The sequence below is a fragment of the Pseudonaja textilis genome, chromosome 2 (genome assembly GCF_049901715.1).
Source record: "Pseudonaja textilis isolate UNSWEBS1 chromosome 2, rPseTex1.2, whole genome shotgun sequence".
In the NCBI taxonomy this organism is placed as follows: domain Eukaryota; kingdom Metazoa; phylum Chordata; class Lepidosauria; order Squamata; family Elapidae; genus Pseudonaja; species Pseudonaja textilis.
The window spans coordinates 128299957-128320388 of record NC_141991.1 but is presented as its reverse complement, the minus strand read 5'-3'; the positions used below and the strand labels follow the sequence as shown (position 1 = coordinate 128320388).

Genomic DNA, 20432 nt, shown 5'->3' with positions numbered 1-20432 from the left:
GACAAAATAGCTGTGTTTTGGGTTAATGTGAAGGAATACAAAAACAACTTGCAACACAATCAGTTCACCTTCCTTTTCAAGGATTCCTCCCATAAAATGCATCTATGTTTTACTCTGCAACCTTGAAAACTAACAACAGGTTCAGGGAGCCTGATGGATGCCTTAACAGTTCCTTTGTGTCAGAATTGAACCCATAAAGCAAGCAATGGTTCCCACAAAAGCAACATTCCAGTTTCTCTTTATTGTAATTCAGAATTTATATTACAAACACACGTTATCAACTATGAAACGCAAAAGTGCCTGAAAACTATCTGAACATTAGCCAAGGACTTCTTAACACCAACACTTTAAAAAATGCCCTTTCCTCTTAAACATGTCTGTTTCTCTCTTTTTAATCTGCTGAACGCTTCTTTATTTTTTGCCCAAGCTGTCTATTGTGTTAGCTGGAAAAGAAATCTTGAAACTCTGGGTTTCTAATAAGGAAAACAGCAGAAATGCTTGCTATATCTCTGTAATCCTTTGTTAGCTCTTTGTTTCAGTATGGCAACTATCAAATTATGTTTGTACACCCAATCAATAAGCTGGAGCTTGTTTATCTATAGTTAATTGAACACACCACAGCTAGCTAGGTTCACATGTTATAATGAATCATAAATTATGCAAAGCATAAGCCAGGTCATTCAATTCTGACTTTAGTTATTACCTTAATCTGCATAAAAATCAAATTATCAATACAAAAGTAGTCCCTGGACAGAAAGAGCTATACTTCTTTTGCAGGAGTGTGCAGCATTTTGGATTTGAAAAAAAAAAGAAATACTCCAGAGAATGCAGAGGTACTCAGGTAGCTATTGTCAACAACTCCTTAAAGCCACTGCATCTATTCATGGGACTATTCATGGGACTTTGCAGCAGAAACTTGGAAAAGACCACTCCACTGAAGAATCAGGGTTATGATAGAGCTACCATGTACTCCAAAAAACTTTCCCCCCTTATACAGCAATCTACTCTACTTGGGATTTAGGTCAGCTGGTCAATGCTAATATGTAGATAATTTCAATGGATACCAACACAGGGGAATCCCTGTTAGTCTACAAGGCTGACTTCCTCTGTTGGCATTTGGTGACAAGCCATTAATAGGATATTAATAGGATACATGTTGAAATAAAGCCAACTCTGCATGTATTCCTCATTTCCACAGCAGAGCAAGAACCATTTGGTGCAGTTTTCTCATTCTTGGCTCTCCCTTATTTCTAACAGCTAGGACTTTGTTATCTGCTTGAAAATGTGGCTATAAGGCCTAAATAGGATGCTCAGCATTTGAGTTTTAGCTTCAGTTCTTTGCCGAGTTCACTGACTTACCCGATGACAAAATAATTTACATGATAAATAAAGTTAGTTTGCAGGATTGTGCAAAGTAAGAAAACTATGCAATATCATCTCATTTTTCTTGGCAAAGAATTTGGACTGCTTGAGGGTTAAGGCATCCTGACAACACATATACATCATACCTGACAGCATGAAGGCAGGCCGGGGTCATACAATGCCACTTTCACCAGCTTTACCAGAAGATCCAGCACTTCACCCAAACTATCTCCTACATTGAAGAGGCCTTCTTGGAGGGTACTCAAACTGGGAACTTCCCTGGCTACATCAAAGCCCAGCACCCTGCCATAGTTATGTAGGAATTCCACAATGGCTAAGCAATCTGAGAAGGCCTGGCTGGGCAAAACCAATCCAGGAATGCGAGAGAATTCTGGCAGAGGCTGGACAAAATGGAGAAAAGGCAAAAATATTACAATACAAAAGGGAGAGGTGGCCCAAACTGATATAAGAAGTAACAGCAATTGCTGGTTCCAGTGAGGTAGTGCCCAAGGACATTTATAGACTAGTAAAACTCTCGTTCTCACAATCTTTAATTGGGCACAACAGTGTATCATAGGACAAGAATTTTTGAACCAAGGTACCTCAAATGGACCAACTTACAGAATGTGTCCAACGTCCTCGACCCATGGATCCCATGAAATTGGAATTTGACAAGTTTTTAAAAAATGTTTTAGAATATAAACGTTATCATAAAAGAGTTTATGACATAATACAAAATGCCAAAAGACATTTTTGTGCTAATCTTTGGACTGTGCTATATAGTTCAATGTGAGCTATTTTCAAGGCAGATATATCACTGAACGCATCACAACTTTTCCAATGGAACTCAGTATACTAGAAACTTAATCACTGATGAATGCATTGAAGAATCTGGTAAGGAAATATTTCTGAAATGATGACCCAAAGAATCACAGGTTGTCTAGTACAGAGGGTCCCCAATCCCCAGGCCATAGCCCACTACCCGGCTGCAGGACGTTAGGAACCGGGCCGCACAAGCAGCTCCACTTGCACAAGCAGGGGCCACTCATGCTCACATGCTCAGCTCCATTTGTGCAAGTGGCAAGCACTCACACGCGCAGCTCCACTGAATAAGAACTTTCATCCTGGTACTAGCTGACATGGCACCTTATACTATGTCCACTGCACATTTCTTCCCATATCTGGGAGAAGATATTTCAGTTCTGACACCTTTTATCATTGGCTGCTGCATGAAGAAGCTGAAGACACCTTCCAAGCGAGTAAGGGTTCTATTATAGGCATATCTTTAACAATTTGCATAGGTTAATCTGTTACTATTTTTTTTCTCCGTTTTCCTAATTATTTATCCTATATTCCCAAAAACGTCAAATGTTTTCTAAGTCTTGACAAAACTACAAAATGCATTCACAAATATTCTAAAGATTTAAAAAGTAAAACAAAAAGAATTTATACGTGGCATATTGCTGAAATTAATTTTTATGCAGCATTCACATTCTTCTGGTGCAGAAATCCCTTCTTTATTGAGACACGGATGAATGAACCAGTACCTTCCCCCACACCCTGAATCTGGCTAAGCAGATCGACATAGAATACCTGGTGGTCTCCTAAACACATATCCTCAGTGGGCTTTTTCATTTCCTCCAAAATCATTTGCTGCCGCTGCCGCTCTTCCTGACGGCGCTGAGCAAGGAGATTCTTATCAGCCTTCCGGGGAACTTTCCCTGATGGTGCCACTTTCTTTTCCTTGGGCTTCGCTTTTTCTTTCAACTTTCCTTTCTCCTTTGGCTTCTCTGGTTTGGTCCTTTCTGGCTTGTTCTTCTCCTTCTTGATTTGAGGCTGGGGTGGGGTAGGGGAGAGAAGGTAAATTGTTAAGCTTCGCATAAGGCTATTCCCAACCTGGCAACTTTCTTCCTTTTCAAGAATCCCCTCATAATCACTATCTACCTTAGGTTTCTTTTTTGCTTCCTTAGACTTGGTCTCCCTGGCCTTTGCAGTCTTGGCTTCCTGCTTCTGCCTATTTTGTACCTAGGGAGAAAACGAACCATGCTGAGAACACAAACACCAAGGACAAAAATAATTGCTCCATTTTTAAATAAAACAGTGGTTTCCCCAAATTTTACAGCATATATTTATCCATCACATTGTGCTTGTCTCAAGTTCTAACCAAAACATTCTATCTAAACCCCCATGATTCTGCTAACCAAGATATGATTTATTTCACATTGCTTAGATTCACCAGGAAATGAATTGCAGGATTTGGCATTTAAGTACTTTGGTTTTAACAAATATGTCCTCCCCCTCCCCGTCCAACTGTAGAGAAACAGCGGTAGAAATACTGGTTAATTCCTTCCTTCGCAATTTCCAAATGCAGGTAACTTTGGTTCTCAATTTTTGCTGTTCTAATCCTTTCACTAAAACCACTCCCCCACATCAGTTTATTTTAAAATATGAAAAAGGTATGTGAACATACATTCAATTTTGGATTTTCTCCTGTGCAATATGGAAGGCTTATTAAACCGCTGCATATCTGCAGCCTTACTAGCAATCAAGAAAGATCTTCCAATATCACCTCCATCCTCTACACTTTCTGAGTTCAGGAATGCCTTTTCTATATCAAATATTGCCCACAAGGATGACCGAGCCTTCTTAAGAGAATGCACAGCTTTTTCTACTCTGTGTACCTTTTGTCTCATTTTCTTCTTGATCTTGGTCATCTTCAGCTTATCTTCATCATTCAGAACCTCTGCAAACACAAAAAAGGGAGAATGAGACTAAACTAGCTCTACATTTGAAGTCTAACAATACCTTCATTCTTTATAAGAAAGTATTAATTTTCTAAAAGACATTGCTGACTTAGGCCAAAAAATATACTCAGCATGAACACAACACAATCTCTTTTCATACCTAAAGTTTTGTTCCTTTCTCCGGCTTAATTATTTCAGCCATTAAACAAGCTTTCCTGATCATGATTTTTTAAAATATCCATAATGAGAAACTACACCCACATATAAACTAATGAGTTCTTTTTAAAATATTTTTGAAGAATATAAATAATCTAAGAGCACAAAACACCAAGCAATCTAATCACAGACCTGACAGCAAATATGAATCTGGACACTGCCCAGTTCCATATCCATTGCGTGATTTTAGTGCTGCTTAATAAATAAAAATAAAATACTTTTCGCTAGGAAACTTTCTATAGACTATAAGGTTAGATCAAGTGCAGACAAGATGTAATGTTAACATGAGGCAATGAAAATTTTAGTTCACTGTATAATGTATAAAAAAATTCTTCCTATTTGCCTCCATCTCTTGTGTATCCTGTAGTGGCTTCACCACATGAAACTGGCAGCAAGCCCAAAAATCATAATTAAATCAATGTGGATAAACTGCTACCCCCAACAATATCCAGGCAGAGCTGTAGCTTTATTAGAAGCATTTGGTGTTTATGATAGTGAAAGCATGTAACTGCTTAAAGTATCATAATTATGGAGACTAAGACACCCTGGATGCTTCAAATTTCTTGCAGTTAAAACAAAGGTAGGCTATCTCTGCCCCAGAACAGCATGTGACCCCTTCCGTGTGGCATCAGAATATCCTCTGCTCATAACTGTTGAATACTAATAACATAGTTCCTTCACCATATTGAGTCAGAATGGAAACCGCAGTGATGAATCCAACATGGGCTTAAAATAGATTAAGATATAAAACCCCACACGCAAAATCTATTCCCCAACCCAACAAAATTTAGTCCAACCCAATTTGCATCACTGCCCCACCTACTATGGTCCTAAGGCTACCAAAAAGTATTGAGAGACCTGATTTGAAGCTGCTTACAAAAAGACAGGACTGATGGGAGCACCCCTGGGTACAGTCCACAAGGATTCTATTTACATTTCTGATCCCGAATCTTTCAGCTTTTTAAACAACAAATTAAACCAAAGTGTCAGCCCCCACAGCAGTGGAAACACAAGGGACAGCTAGGAAGATGGTACCTGCCAAATACTTCCAGTTCTGAAAAGCACAGCTCTTATTTTCTGTGTAGCTACCTGCCCCTCCCCTCAAATTCTCCAGTCATGTTCTCTTACCTATATATTCTTACTGCCCCTTGCTTATCCGTTCCTCTCTTCCTGCTGCCACACCGCTCCTTGACAAGAAATTCCAAATTTTGCAAAAACTCACACATCAGTTTCCAGAAAAGGCATGCAAATGAAAAATAAGCAGATTTGCATGCATCTTGTTGATTGGCATTATTTTTGAGAGCAAAAGTTGAATTTTCTTGCTGCACATTATGAACAGCCTTTCCTCCAGTCCAGATACTGACAAACAACCACTGCCACAAACTAGAACGTTTTCTTGTGAAAGCTACAAGCATGCAAAAAGGGCTGGCCCAACTGATACCTTGGGTTTCCAGCTTTTTCAAAACTCTGGCGTCCATCTTGCTCAGCAGATCAGTCACTTTCACTTTGGGAGGTCGGCCCCGTCCACGTTTCACTTTCGGCATTTCCTTAGCCTTGGCTTTCTCAGTATTTCGAGGGCGGCCACGTTTACCAGTGATGGCTTGGATACGTGAGGGGATTTCTTCATGTGACAATTTTACCCACTGCACACCCTGGAAATGAAAACAAAAAAACCCACTGCAGTTTGTTGTAGTTTACACAGGTCAGCACCCCTTTTGCTAGCCCTACTGGTTAGTGCTGATGGGAACTGAAGACTACAATATCTGCAGGGCAAAGGGGCAGATCTTTATTATCCACAGAAACAAATCCTTCCACTGACACCTGTAAACATAATTTTGGTCTAGAAGTAGAAAAACAATTTGGGGAGAGGACAAAGAGTGGACTAACTATGTGTTTCAAACTCACCGTTTATTAAGCCATTATGCCAAATACAAATAGTCCTTGACCTACAACCACAATTGAGCCCAAAATTCCTGTTACTTAGCGAGTTGAGTTTTGTCCCATTTAACAACTTTTCTTGCCACAATCATTGCAGTTGTTAAGTTAGTAACCTGGTTGTTAAGTGAATCTAGCTTCTCCATTGACTTTGCTTGTCAGAGGGTCGCATAAGGTGACCCAAGGACACTGTAAACATTGTAAATACATGTCAGTAACCAAGTGTACAAATTTTGATGATGCATTCATGGGGCTGCTGCAATGATCACAGGTGTTAAAAATGGCCTTAAGTCCCTTTTTTTCAAGTGCCATTGCAACTTTAAATGGTCACTAAATAAATGGCTGTAAGCCAAAGACTACCTACTATGCTTCAAGAGATATAGTTGTTTGTGAGAATGTCCTCCCTCATTTAAAATATTGAACTTTAGGATTAGATATTCTGTTGTAAAATGTCATTTGCACTTGGCCCCAAGATCGCTAGCACAATCTTGGCAAAAGGACAGATGCTAAAAAAAATCAGAAGAACCCAATGATTCCTCAGAAGAAGATCTACCTCAGATGTATCTTGCTCTTCAAAGAAATCTCCCACTGGCATTCGGGGACTGAAGCTGAAGTGTTCACGGCGGACGTTCTGCCCATCATTTCTGCTCAGATACTACAGGAGAACAAACCACCAAAACATTAATCGAGCACTTAAGTTTCTTTTTAAGATGGAGGCTCTCTCTCTAAAGGGAGCATGGTGTCTCTGGAACTACTGAAATTCTAAATCAGCATCCAGAGAAGCAGACAATCTAAACACGCATATTGGATATCATCCATTATAACTGATTAACAATCTTAGGTTCTTCTTAGTATCTTACAAGAAGTATCCCAAAAAGGCAAAGCAAATCTTATTCCTAGCCCAATGCTCCAGACAGGAACTACATTCATAATCTGATAGAAATGATGATGAAGGTAGCTATATGATAATAAAAGGCAGAGGATGCTACCTGTTAGATCTGAGAAACACTGGGAGTTTACAAGGAGGAAATGAAGGAGACTTGGATAACAGGAAGCCACAATCTGAAATAGGGGATCAAAGAAGAATACAAGCAGATAAATAGTGTTCAACCTCTCGCTACAGCTTTGCTTAAGAACAGGAGGGCAGCCATCGTTTGGGGGGTTGAAAAAAATTGTCTAGTGCGGCAATTGTGCCCTTTCCTGGACCAGGAGAGCTTGCTCATGGTCAGTATTCCTGGGTCACCTCCATTTGAATTACTGCAATGTGCTCTACATGGGGCTGCTCTTGAAGACTATCCAGAAGCTTCAACCCGTCTAGAATGCACCAGAGCACCCAGTAATTGAGGGCCCTGGGTTTGCCCATGGAACACCTCTGTTGCATAAGCTGCTCTTGCTTCTAGTAACTTTCTGGGTGTCATTCAAGTGCTGTGTCATCACCTTTAAACCCCTATATTTCATGGGGTGAAGTTAACCGCAGGACCTCCTTTCCCTAAAGACATCTGCCCATCCCACCAGTTCAGATGGGGTGGGCCTACTGCTAGTCCCTTTCCCTAAATACTGCCATCTTATGGGAGCTAGGAAGGCTGCTTTTCCTCTGGCAGCCCCTGCCTGAGGGAACACTCTCTATCCTCAGGTCTGGCAGGCCTCTATCATTCTAGCCTCGTGCAAAGCTTTGAAGACCTGTCTTTCCCCCAAGTTTGGGGATGCAATGAAGTGACTGCAGACCAGAGCTCTGACTTGGAACCAAATTTTTTGTAAACAAGCAAGCAAGCAGGAGAGAGGGAAAGGGAGAAAAAAACCAACCAAATGAGTGCAGATCCAGGTAAAAATGGTATTCTGACACAATATCCCTTTTTTTTAGAAATAGTGAAGAAACAGGAACTTTGGGCCAGAAAAAAAGCAACATTATTCTTAGTAGACTACATTAGTGTTCAAGAATTATGATTTTAAAACTGTGCTGCAGAACAGCATATAAAATGGAGAAGTCACTTACAAAAGAAATCAGCCACCACCACTTCCTATCTGGGAAACTTTTTTTTCTTTACCTTGATCACCTCTGGGAACTGCTTCATCCTTTTGCCACAGGGTCCATAGTACCAGGTTTCTCCCTGCCATCGATTGCTCCCTTTCTTGATGCGCACCTCCCTTCGCCATCTGAACACAAAGGTAGACGATCACAGATTGGAAACCTGCACCCTAACTCAGAAATATTACTTGCTGTGCATGGACTAGAACCACAGAAAAGCAAGGAAAATGTGACTACTTACCCATGTTTCAAGGGGTAGTATACCTCTTCTACTGTGGCTATTCTCCTTCTTGGAACATCACCTGTCAGAACAAATAACCATTACCAAGTGCTATCAACTAAATTGCATTTAAAGGCAGCCAAGGTAGTTTAGAAGCATGAAGAAAAGAGTTTACTTACTTTTGGCAGATACATTTAGCGGTGAAGTTTCTTTGCTGTCCCTGTCTATTACAGATACAGGATTGTCTGGACCACTGCTCTTGACTGTCTCTTCCAAAGAGGCATTGAGAGGTTCCGGTTCAAGGGGTGCCTGCGAATCCAGAAACTCTGTGCCCTCTTGCCCTACTTCACTAACACCTGTCAACTCCAAGCTGCTCTCTATAACAAAAGAAAAGAAGCAGAAATAGAAAGGCCGAGAGAAGAGAATGAAAACACAATGGAAAGGGTTCGTTGAGCATTGCAGGGAGTAAGACTATGCTTACTTCTGCAGCATTCCTAGTCACTTAGTGGAATGCTACAATCCGTTAACAACATATAGTATTTGGGATGTAGATTTCAAGTACTTAGCCTCATCACCTGGAAGCTCTTTCAAGAATTTAAACCTTCACATGATAATTATAATTGTTATGGGAACAATATAGTCCTTCATATCTACTCAGGATTAATATGCGCTATTGTTTTTTCTTCTACATACTATTAGAGAAGGATTTTCTACAAAATATAAACTTCCAGCTGCATAAAACAGCTATCGAGGTTTCAGTTATGCAACTATATATTGTATGTGGTATTTCAATATATACTTTCTAAAGTTCTGTACCGTTAAATTTGACTTCTCTCCCTCTAAATTTCAAACCATACCAAAAATTTATAACGGATCTGCACATTTGCTGAGTTCTTTCTCATTTAGTGTAAAAATATTTTTCCTTGTCCCTTATAATTGCAAAATATATTAGCTTCACCTCCCCTGATCTATACAATTTATTACTTGGAAATGTGTACTTCTAGATCCTGCAACTTTTTTTTACAAGTCCTAAGGAAAAGCTACTGTATTTGAAGACAGAGAACTGGTCGGACCAAAGAATAGGTCTTGTTTACCTTGCAAAACTGACTCTCCAAGAACAGGAGGCAAGCTGGCACTTCCAAAAAGAGAGGTATCAGGCTGACTGTCATCTGCCAATAGGCTGAAGGAGTCAGAGTGGTTGAGAGAGGGACTGCCAGGACAATCCAGGGCAGAAATGTCAGGAGGGTCCTCCAGTGGAGACTTGCCACTCACAAGTTCAGATGTATCCATTTCATACAGATCTCCTGTCCCTGGGTCTTCAAATCATACATTTGTAAATTTCTTATATGCTGTTCAAACTAGCAATTTAATCCCAACAATATGTCTTTGCATTACTACTCATAATTTAAACATTAAATATACATAGTGCTCTTTACACTTCTCTGTGTAATTACAGTGGTCCTTAGAAATGCTGTACTAAATAAAAATTTAATGATAGTTTAAATAAATTTCTTGGTTATTTTTAAGAAAACAGACTGCCACTTGCTTGGGGCTTAGCATCCAAATCATTTATCCAAATCATATCCAAATCCCCCTCCCTCCCTTCCTTCTGCCCATCTCACATAATTTACTTTGGATAGCTCATATGTTTAGTCTAATGAAAAGAAGGACTATGGGTGACATGATAGCATTGCACCAGTATTTGAGGGGCTCCTTTTTTGTAGGAGCCCCTCAAATACTGGTGCAATGCTATCATGTCACCCATAGTCCTTGTGTCAAACTATTTTCCAAAGCACCTGGAGGCAGGACAAAGAAGCAATGGATGGAAACCAACCAAGGAGAGAAACAACCCAGAACTAAGGAGAAATTTCCTAATGGCGAGAGCAATTAACCAATGGAATAATTTGTCTTCAGAAGTTGTGAGTGCTCCATCACTGGAGGCTTTCAAAAAGAGACTGGACAATCATTTATCTGAAATGATATAAGGTGTCCTATTCAAGCAGGGGGTTGGACTAGAAGACCTCTGAGGTCCCTTCCAGCTCTATTATTCTATGTTCTATTTGTTACACTGACTTCCAAATCTGAGCCATTTTATATCTTTTAAAAATCCATTTTAGGAAAGGAAAAAAGTTGAGTCAGACAGAAAAATATGGAAGTTAACCTGTTAATAGCAACATTTAGATGAAGTGTTTGCATCTGTGTCTACTGCTTACATCTACAGGACATATAAGCAAAGAGCACAGTGTTACGATGTTGGACCAGGAACTGGGAAACTGCAATTTCTAGCCCTCCCTTAGACATGAAAGCTAGCTGGATGACTTTGGGCCAATCATTCACCTTCACTGGATTGTTGTTGTGGGAAAAACAGACACGGGAATATTATGTGTGCCATTTTGAACAGGACAAAATAAACATAGAATATAAATCTATTAATAAATAAGCAGAATGTACAGAATGGTTGGACAGAAGGGCATTCAAGTTGTTGGGTTGGAACTCATATATCCACATACCCACTGATATACACATGCCCTCTCTATTTATTTACTCACTTAAAAACACTACTCAAAACATTTTTTCTCCCTTGTCCTTGTTTCTACCACTGATCCCATATTACTGAAACTAAAAGCAACTATTGGAACTGGAGACCATTTAGACAGAAACGGTAGACAGAAACCAGAATTAACCATTAATGTTTTGTCTTGTCAATCTAGCCAGTTGCCCCCCCCCCCAACATGATATTGGTCTTTTTTAATGTTTATAATTAAATTATAAAACTGGGTTTTAAATCCATAGGCATTGAACCAAGCCCCTAACACAATACAAGATATAATTGATCCATAAATTCACAAAGGACTGTGCCTCTACTGCTGGTCAGTAAAATGTTTGCTTAAGCCTCTGGCCATGAACAACAATAAGATAGGAAAGACTAAAGCAACAGGGTTGCTGTTTGTTGTTTTGTATATTGTAATTAGGGCTAAATGTAAGTGTTTACATTTACAAGAATGCTTCTTCTGGAGAAGCTCACATCAATAACAACAATAGCAAACATTTATATGGGAGCTACATGTAGGCAAGATAAAGTTTTCTTCATTGACATTAGTTATAAGGCCTTAAGAGAAACTTTGCCAACAAAATAGTTTCCACAAGGGTAGCCATGTTAGTCATTTACAGAAATATTAAAGTTACTGTGCATCTTAAAAGTTAACCCAGCTTATAACGGGATAAACTTTTATGTCTCACAGCCTACTTCCTATCATTCCACATGAAGTTCATGGAATATTGTGACAATTGTTAAAACATGGGATACCCAGATCTCTGCAAAAGAGCTCTTGCATTTTGAATAGTAAAGAGAGGGAAATTTCACTATGTATAACTTGTATAACGAACTACATTTGCTGAAATTCTCTCATTGACTTAGGTATGTGGACGCTTTATATTCTTTCATATTCTTTTCACTCTACAAGGACATCATTTCTAAGATTTGGAAGAAACCACCAGCTCAAATTGTCTAGATGCAAAAGTACAAAGATGAAAAATGTCATCCATTTACCTCTGTCTAGTGACTCAAAAGGCTCCAAGGAGTCTTCCAGTGGAGGAGGGATTCGAGAAGCCTCCTCAAGGCAACCAGCTCCAGCATCAGGTTCCAAGACAGAGGCCTCTTGGCTAAGAGGCTCAACCACTGGAGAAGAGCCATTGTAGGCACACATTTTCAACTCTACAGGAAATATTATTAAAAACGTCACACTGAACATTCTAAATTGTGATTTTAAAAATTATCTTTCACTTCAGGACTTAAGAAAACTTTAAAAATAAGTAGAATCTCACAGCAAACACACACACGTATCACTGTAAATTAATCAAATAACTTTTCATTCCTTATCTCAGTAATTCTAATCCTATGGTTTCATCTGCCTGGAAAAGGTATCATTATCTTTTATCATTATTTTACAAATGCCATTCACGTCACGGTACTTAACAAAACAAAAAGAAAACTGGCAGATCCTTGCCCCCAAGCACAATAACCTGCAATATAGATTTAAAAGGTCATAGTCCTTGGTAAATCTGAAAACCATGTCACTTGGCCAAACTTGGAAAACCAATATACTGTATTACAGTAAAGTAATCTGACTGTTGGTAGTCTAGAACTACAGTAAAGGCATTAGGAGTTACTACTGTGAGAAGAACAGGGGTGGGATGCAAATATTTTTACTACCAGTTCTGTGGGCGTGGCTAGGTGGGAGTGGCCATGTGACTGGATGGGCGTGGCTTGTGTGTGTGTGTGTGTGTGTGTGTGTGTGTGTGTGCGCACGTGCGCGCGCAGCACCCACCCTGCACTCCTTTTTTTTTGCCTCCTGGGCCTCAAGGAAGCCTCCTGGGAGCCCGTTTTTGCTCCCTGAGGCTCAAGGAAGCAAAAAAATGGAGTGTGCAGGGGAGGGGGGGAGTGCAGCAGACCCCCACACAACCCCCCCCCCCCGCAGCCCTTTTTGCCTCCTGGGCCTCAGGGAAGCCTCCTGGGCGAAGCAGTAAAACACCGAGGGGGATCCTGGCATAGCTGATCGTTGGGAGGGGAAAAAAAAAAGAAATACCAGTTCAGCCAAACCAGTTTTTTACTACCAGTTCGGCCGAACTGGTAGAATACCACCACTGGAGAAGACATATTTCAAGGCCCCACAAAGGCCAAGGTGAATATGTTATTACTACATTCAAGTGTAGGAGGCGCAGTCATTTATTTCTAGAAATTTCAAAAAATAATTGAAATCTTAACAGTAAGCAAGACTTGTACAATACCTAACTCTTCCAGCCTAAATTGGAATTAATCATAAGGTATCACCGGGCTTATGAGAAGTCAAATTTCATCATGTCCTGAAATACTATTGAATATAACTCAATAGTACGCATTCTGAATAAAAATTCTACGGACTATTTGTGAGTTATACCTGGCTGTGCGTTTTCCAGCTCTATGCTGCCCAACAACCTGGTGCCATTTTCTGAAGCTGTAGATGGTGGTTCTTTTACAGCCTCTTCATTGCCTGGCTCATCCTGCTGTGGTGAGAAGTCCTGATTCCCTGAAGCAAGCATGGGAGAAGGCTGAGATGACGTGTAGAAGCTTGACGGGCCATTTTGTAGGATTTCAAAGTTCTGATCATCAGGGAAAGAGTCATAGAGCTCTGCTGAGTCAAAATTTAATCCCATGGTCCCTGGGGTACCATTGGCCCAGAACTCTTGCCCACTGCTTCCCCTCAGACTGGTGGTATGTCCAGGTGAGTTCTGCCGGTTGTTCTCAACAGTGCCATTCAATGGATATTGGGAGAACAGGGGACCATCTTTGAGATTGTTGCCGTTGCCAGAGGGATACTGGGAATAATTCCACAGATAGTCATAGGGATGATGGAGGTGAGAGTTGTTTGAGGAACGGGTCCCTGAAGTACTAGCATGAGATACAGTAGATAAGCCATTAACATTCATGTCTCCATTTAAACCTGCCACAAGGAAAAAGAAAGAAAGAACAAATGCTGAGACCTAGTTTGGTCACCATTAAAGTTGGTACCAGCCAGAACATTAAAAAAAACTCGAAGAAGCAGTACAATTTCGGAAGACTGGAGACCTGGCCCACAGAATTGCTAAGAGTCAGAATGGATAATATGATCATCAGTTAGTTAAGGTGCTGGCCTAGAAACCAGGAGACTGTGAGTTCTAGTCCTGCCTTAGGCCACTCAGTCTCTCTCAGCCCAAATCACCTGACAGGGTTGTTGTGGGGAAAACAGGAGAAAGAAGTTATGTATGTTCACCATCTTATGAAGTAATAATGGTAATATTAAAAAGATCTAATAAAAATAAATCAATAAAAGTAAATATCAGGAACAGTGACTAAGAGAAAGATTATCTTCTTCTTTTAGGCCTGCCTTCTTTTGAAAAGTACAACCAGCAAAATGAGATAAGACATAATCAAGCTGAATATTCCGCTCCATAATTGCAAGTTACCATCCTCGCATTTTCTCAGCCCACATTATTTTCTGGCTATTTCTAACACCATCCTTCAATTTCTTCTCCCACTATAGTTTCTTGAAGACATTAAAAAAAATGCATGAATGCAATTGTATTTTCATTTTTTCTTTTTGTACTGCATTTTGAACCACAGCCATATTCCATGCACTTCTGGCTCAATTCACTTTCTGTTACAGATATGCTTATCCCTGCAATGTACATCACAAAAGGAAAAAAAGTTTTCCCACTTCTATCACAGAAGGAGCAGTAGAAAGAGTATTTTATCCTACTTTTATTTTGCATTACAATTTAAGAGTGGAAGTTGTTGAAAATATCTAGTTAAGGAGAACGATGAGGGCAAAGAAATGGAAAAAAATGATTCTAAATGAATTTAGAAGAATAAGAATAAACAGTTTTTATGTCATGTTCTAATTTCTAAAGATTTGTCACATTCTATGTCATGGTTTTGAGGATAACCATGAATGATAAAGTATTTATGAAGTCTCCTGCTCTATGCACTCAAATGGTATTGCTTCAATATGAGAAAAGCTATGATCAAGCTGTTCTTTCTTATGTTCTACCATTTTTCCTTTAACAATTCATCTATAAACTGAATGGCTTCAAGGATTGTGCTGATTTTTATCATATAGGTAGTCCCTGACATGATCATAATTGAGCCCAGAGTCATACATCATGGCAGACATTAAGAGGATCATCACACGATCACACCCACACGCGCCCCCTTCCACACACTGCCCGTCTCTGCACTGCCCCCGTGCAATCCCTCACACCCAATTGCAATCCCGTGCCCCCGTGCAATCCCACACAATGTCCCCAATTCACACGGTGCCTCTCATAAACCCACTTGTATTCTTGCAACCCACATGGTGTCTCCTCCCCACAGGGAGGTATGCAGGGATATTGTGTGGGTAAGAAAAGATGCACGAGGGTGCATGAGAGGCGCCCCACATATCAGGGAGGGCAAAGGGTGCATGGGGAATGGGATGCATGAGGATAGGGGTGCAGAATGGGTTAATGTCCAGCTCAAGTACAGAGGGGCTGGGGAAGTTGCAACGGTGAGAGACTTAACCAAGCATCTTGCGACCTTCCCTGCTGGCTTCCCAACAGCCAACACTCCCTGCTGGCTTTCCATACGGAAAGATTTTTCTTGTGTGTGTGTGTGTGTGTGTGTGTGTGTGTGTGTGTGTGTGTGTGTGTGTGGCAGAAGTGTAGGCAATATTGAGTTTACACTTCCGGCTCGCTTCCAAACTGACTTATGAAAGAGAATAGTGGAAATAATAACATATAACATGGCTGACTGGAACAATGTGGCAGTGCTGAAGCAGTCACTTTCCCAAATTTCATTCCAAGGGACGTAACTTATTTGAGGTAGTTTGTTCAAAAATTGTTGTCCTATGATGCACCACTTTGCTCAGTTGAAGGTTTCAGATAGATACAAGAGATTTTGTGGTATATAGATATTTTCAACATAAACTAAAAAAAAAGTCTTATAAAGTCTAGACCCTTTTCTCTGCTAATAATAGGGAAGCTCAGACTTTGTACACCAACTCTGCTATCTTCATAGATGTAAGGATACACAAAATCTTTCTTATTACTGAGTTATCCATCTCTATTAACACTTGCTGAACCTCACATTTCCTTTTAAAGTAATAAAGTAATAATTCCGTACACAGAGAACTATACACCATAAAGGGAAGATCTGGTAGCATTAGTCACGGGACCTTGTATAGTCTACTATTACTATCACAGCAATGGCCAAGTCCATTGGTCTTCACTTACTTTTGCCTTGTTGGGGGAAGTTCATAGGAGATCCATTTGTGTAGACATTGTCCCCTGAGGAAGGAGCCGGTTTTAGTCCTGAGGCAGCAGGTGAAGAGGGAAGGCCAGTGAAATTAAAATGGTTGTTTGCTTCCATTTCTAAAATAAAAAGACATTCAAGAAAGACTTAAAGGCAATACAAAGATGCACTTTAAGTGTGCATAGGAATACTGCATATACCACCTAGCTAGATGATGGATGTGAACTACAGTATGTTGGTTTCCATGGTAAATTAGAAATTTGAACCTTAACTTGCATAGAATAACAGGAGCATGCCTGTGGTAAAACTGAATTTTGGTAGAACATTTGGCATACCAGCCCAAGTCTGCCAAAAATGATTGATATTGTACTGTACATAGAATTAACAATCAATGCAGCATGTGGCACTGGTAATCTAGTGTACACCCTCTCTGCCTTACTAAAAAAAAATAGGTTGAAAACTCAATGGACAAAAGCTGACAGGCAGAAATAAATTATGTATGAATTTGTCTGGGGATAAACACCTGGAATGAGTTTTACATAATTTTTCTCTTCTTGTTTCATGCCTTTAATATAGCACACTTACTGTTGCTTATTGCTGCTGTATGCTTTTATTAGTGTTGCTTCTCCTTGAAAAGTTTTGCAGGTAGTACTCAATTTATGACTGGTCACATACCAACTGTTATATGTTATCATGGCTCCAAAGTTCCAACAGCTGCCCTGCCCTATGGTCACATGACCGTATTTCGGATGCTCAGCAACCAAGTTGTATTTACAGCAACATGATTGTGATTTCTCCTCCTCCCCCCCCCCAAAAAAAAAAATCAGCAAAAATACTGATTTTTGGGTTTTGGCAAAAATACTCCATAAAAAAAATGGGTTCATTTAATGACAGGGTTCACTTAAGGACTGCTGCAAAAAAGGTTACAAAATTGGGTTGGTCATGTGGGTGATCCCTTTACGACCATCACAACCTAATGACCATAATGAGCAGGCTCCACTACAGTTCTTAAGTCCTTGGCTTTTGACTGTAGTGGAGCCTGCTCATTACGGTCATAAATTGTGATGGTCATTTAATGATGATTCAAAGTTACATTCTGTACTCAAAACCCTATGTGCAGATGTTCACAATTTGGGAAATTCTATCCAACTGATGTAAGATTCCACACACACACACACCCCTGTATCTTAAGAGGAAAATGTTTCAACTACTAATGAAAGCAAACCTGTCTGCAGTCCATTCTGCCAACAGAGACAGTCCTCGGCTTATGTTCATTTATTATACAACTGTTCAAGGTTGCAGCAGTGCTGAAAAAATGGAATGTATGACTGGTCATCAAAATGCCAGCCATTGCAGCATCCCCACGGTGATATGATCATGATCTAAGTGTTGGAATTGCAATTACAATGTCCTAGTCAGTCATATCACCTAATAGGCCATTTGCGTTCTTCCCTGCTAGCTTCCCACAAGTTTTTTGTTTGTCCATTTATTTCTCACATTTCTTTGTTGCCCATCTCCCTCATGAAGGGATTCTGGGTAGTGTACACTAAGATGTTAAATGATAAAACAGTGTATGTATGTATGTATGTATGTATGTATGTATGTATGTATGTATGTATGGTATTCAGCTTTGTTCGGGTATTTCCCCACGTCATTGTAGTTGTGCTTTTAAAGTTGTAGCAACGTTTCGGCAGAATCTCATCTGCCAACATCAGGCTTCTGTATTGTGCTCGTCTTGTACAGACAAACACAATACAGAAGCCTGATGATGGCAGATGAGATTCTGCCAAACGCTGCTACAACTTTAAAAGCACAACTACAATGACGGGAAAATACCCAACAAAGCTGAATACCATTCATGTAAGTACCCGCGAAAACTTAACATATACATACATACATACATACATACATACATACATACATACATACACACATACATATAAAAATATATAAAATATATATATATATAAAATATATAAATAAAAAGTTTTAAAAGAGGCAAGACATTAAAATTAGTTAAAAGGTGAAGGAAGGGCTTTCAGGTTACTGAGGAAGCCGGCAGGGAAGGTTGAAATTGTGCCAGTAAGTTGCTCCCACTGCTTTTTTTCCCCTAATGAAACTGCCATGGACTATGAGATCCAAGGGCTCTTGTATTCAGTAGCACCCCCTGCCTGTTCACACTCCACAGTGTATGCCAATCATCTTATAGGCCTTCTCACAGCCTCTGCTAATCCTCCTGTGCTTTCTAACACACCCCGCTTTCCTGCAATCTTCCCCTATGCTCCTTATCTAGGACTCCCATCTCTTCCCTCATACCAATCTGCAAGTCCTGGGGTTACAATAGCTAACAGTCTGCTGGAATTTCTGTAAGTGATGCATGTATATGTATGTAGTCATCACTTACTATCTACCAACTGGAATCAACAGTTCACTGCCACTAATCAACATGGTCACTAAATGAAAAATGATGTGACTGTGCTGGACTCATGCCACTTTCATCCCCATTGTTAAGCAAATCACCATTGTCATTAAGTGAGATATCATGTGACCATGATTTTCAATTTCACTTCATTGTTCTCCATTAATTCTGCTTACTGGAAGCTGGTTATGAAGCTCAGAAATTGCAATCACGTGACTATGGGACACTGCAATGCTTGTAAATGCACACCAGTTGCAAAGTGCCTGAATGGCAATTATATTATTGTGGAATGCTACAATGGCTATAATTGTGATGATTAGTTGCAGTGGTTTTTTTTTTCAACTATTACTCTGAATGTTGCTAAACAAGGCTATCGCTGAGCGAGGACCACCACTGTCTGTAGTTAATGGTCAATAACTGCTTCTTTTTATTACGATTTTGCAAGATGAAAAAGAAAGAAACTAGAACAAAAAATTAATAATGATATAGAATTAGAAGGAATAGTTAAGAAATCCAATGAACATACTTTAAAATGTAGGGGGGAATTCATGTAGATTTGAGGATAAACATTTTCAGATTTCCTGCCAAAATTGTATTTCTACATATAAAATGAATCAATTTCTTGTGATGGTTTGCCATTTGTTAGGAAATATGCAAAGTAAATCAGCCTCAAATTTCATATAAAAGATTGTGAGTGATTTTCTTTAAAAATTAATTAATGTTATTAATAAGTTTTTAACATCCTATGGCACAATAAAGATGGTTTATTGGAAAATCTCACTTCATCCTCCACCAAGAAGCTCAGCTAGAAAAATGCTGTCTGTGTCTCCTTTGGAATTTAGTTGTGTCTATAGGATAATTTGTGAATGTTTCCATGGATTGTTTGGGTTTCTACAGCAAGGCCATTTGATTAACTGCTCCTAGAAGCAGACATACAATAAATTCTAAACAAGCCACAAACAGAAATAACCAGCAGAATTTCCAGCAATTTCTCTATGATTTGACAAGTACATTGGGTAGGGTTCCCAATAAGTTATTTTTATTGGTTACAAATAATCTAAGTCATCCTTAATAATTAATTTGAGTGTCAATGAAAAGGCTGGATAACCCCAGTAAGTAAGAAGAAAATCAGAAATGGATGCATTTGGTGAGGATGACAGTTATATTCTAAATGCAACAGCAACTTTAGAACATGTTTGCTTATATATATATTATGAAGATTCTAAAATAAACTTAAGAACATGTCATGAAGTACATACATATATGTGTGTGTGTGTGTGTACTTCATTCATAGCATATTGTTAGTTTATTTTAGAATCTGAACAACTGAAATGTGCAAAAAGTAATAGATAAAAAAGCAAATCAGAGTCCTGTTTCTCAATTGCTTATTCAAATAACACTGAGAATCTATATAAACACATATACACTCCCAAGGGTGGGCTTCAAATTTTTTAGCAAGGGGTTCTCTGCCCTAATGACTGGCTGGGTGGCCATGTGGCTGGGTGGGTGTGGCCAACTCGTCGCTTCTTTGCCCTAATTACCTAAAAAAAGATATATACCAAAAAGTTGTTTATTATTTCGTGCTGCTTCTCTTTCTGAGGTTATTGGGGGCTCTCCCGAGCCCCTGGGAGCCCCCAGAAGTTCACCCCTCTCACCCCCCCCCCCATCTCTCTGTGCATAATTGCTCTGCTGCTATATTTACATGG

At 39.6% G+C, this 20432-nt stretch overlaps 1 protein-coding gene across 11 annotated transcripts in view; it reads right to left on the bottom strand.

Moving 5' to 3' along the window:
• BAZ2A (bromodomain adjacent to zinc finger domain 2A) overlaps positions 1–20432 on the bottom strand; it is a 62384-nt gene that overhangs the window by 17356 nt on the left and 24596 nt on the right. For all 11 annotated transcript variants that reach the window (XM_087925189.1, XM_087925191.1, XM_087925197.1 and 8 more), the window contains 13 exons: positions 16289–16426; positions 13441–13983; positions 12054–12218; positions 9598–9819; positions 8683–8880; positions 8525–8585; positions 8303–8411; positions 6811–6912; positions 5764–5974; positions 4044–4105; positions 3307–3387; positions 2956–3198; positions 1509–1763 (listed from right to left, as the gene is read on the bottom strand). In XM_087925189.1, the coding sequence (XP_087781315.1) occupies positions 1509–1763; positions 2956–3198; positions 3307–3387; positions 4044–4105; positions 5764–5974; positions 6811–6912; positions 8303–8411; positions 8525–8585; positions 8683–8880; positions 9598–9819; positions 12054–12218; positions 13441–13983; positions 16289–16426 (2390 nt within the window). The remainder of the gene's footprint in view (positions 1–1508; positions 1764–2955; positions 3199–3306; positions 3388–4043; positions 4106–5763; positions 5975–6810; positions 6913–8302; positions 8412–8524; positions 8586–8682; positions 8881–9597; positions 9820–12053; positions 12219–13440; positions 13984–16288; positions 16427–20432) is intronic.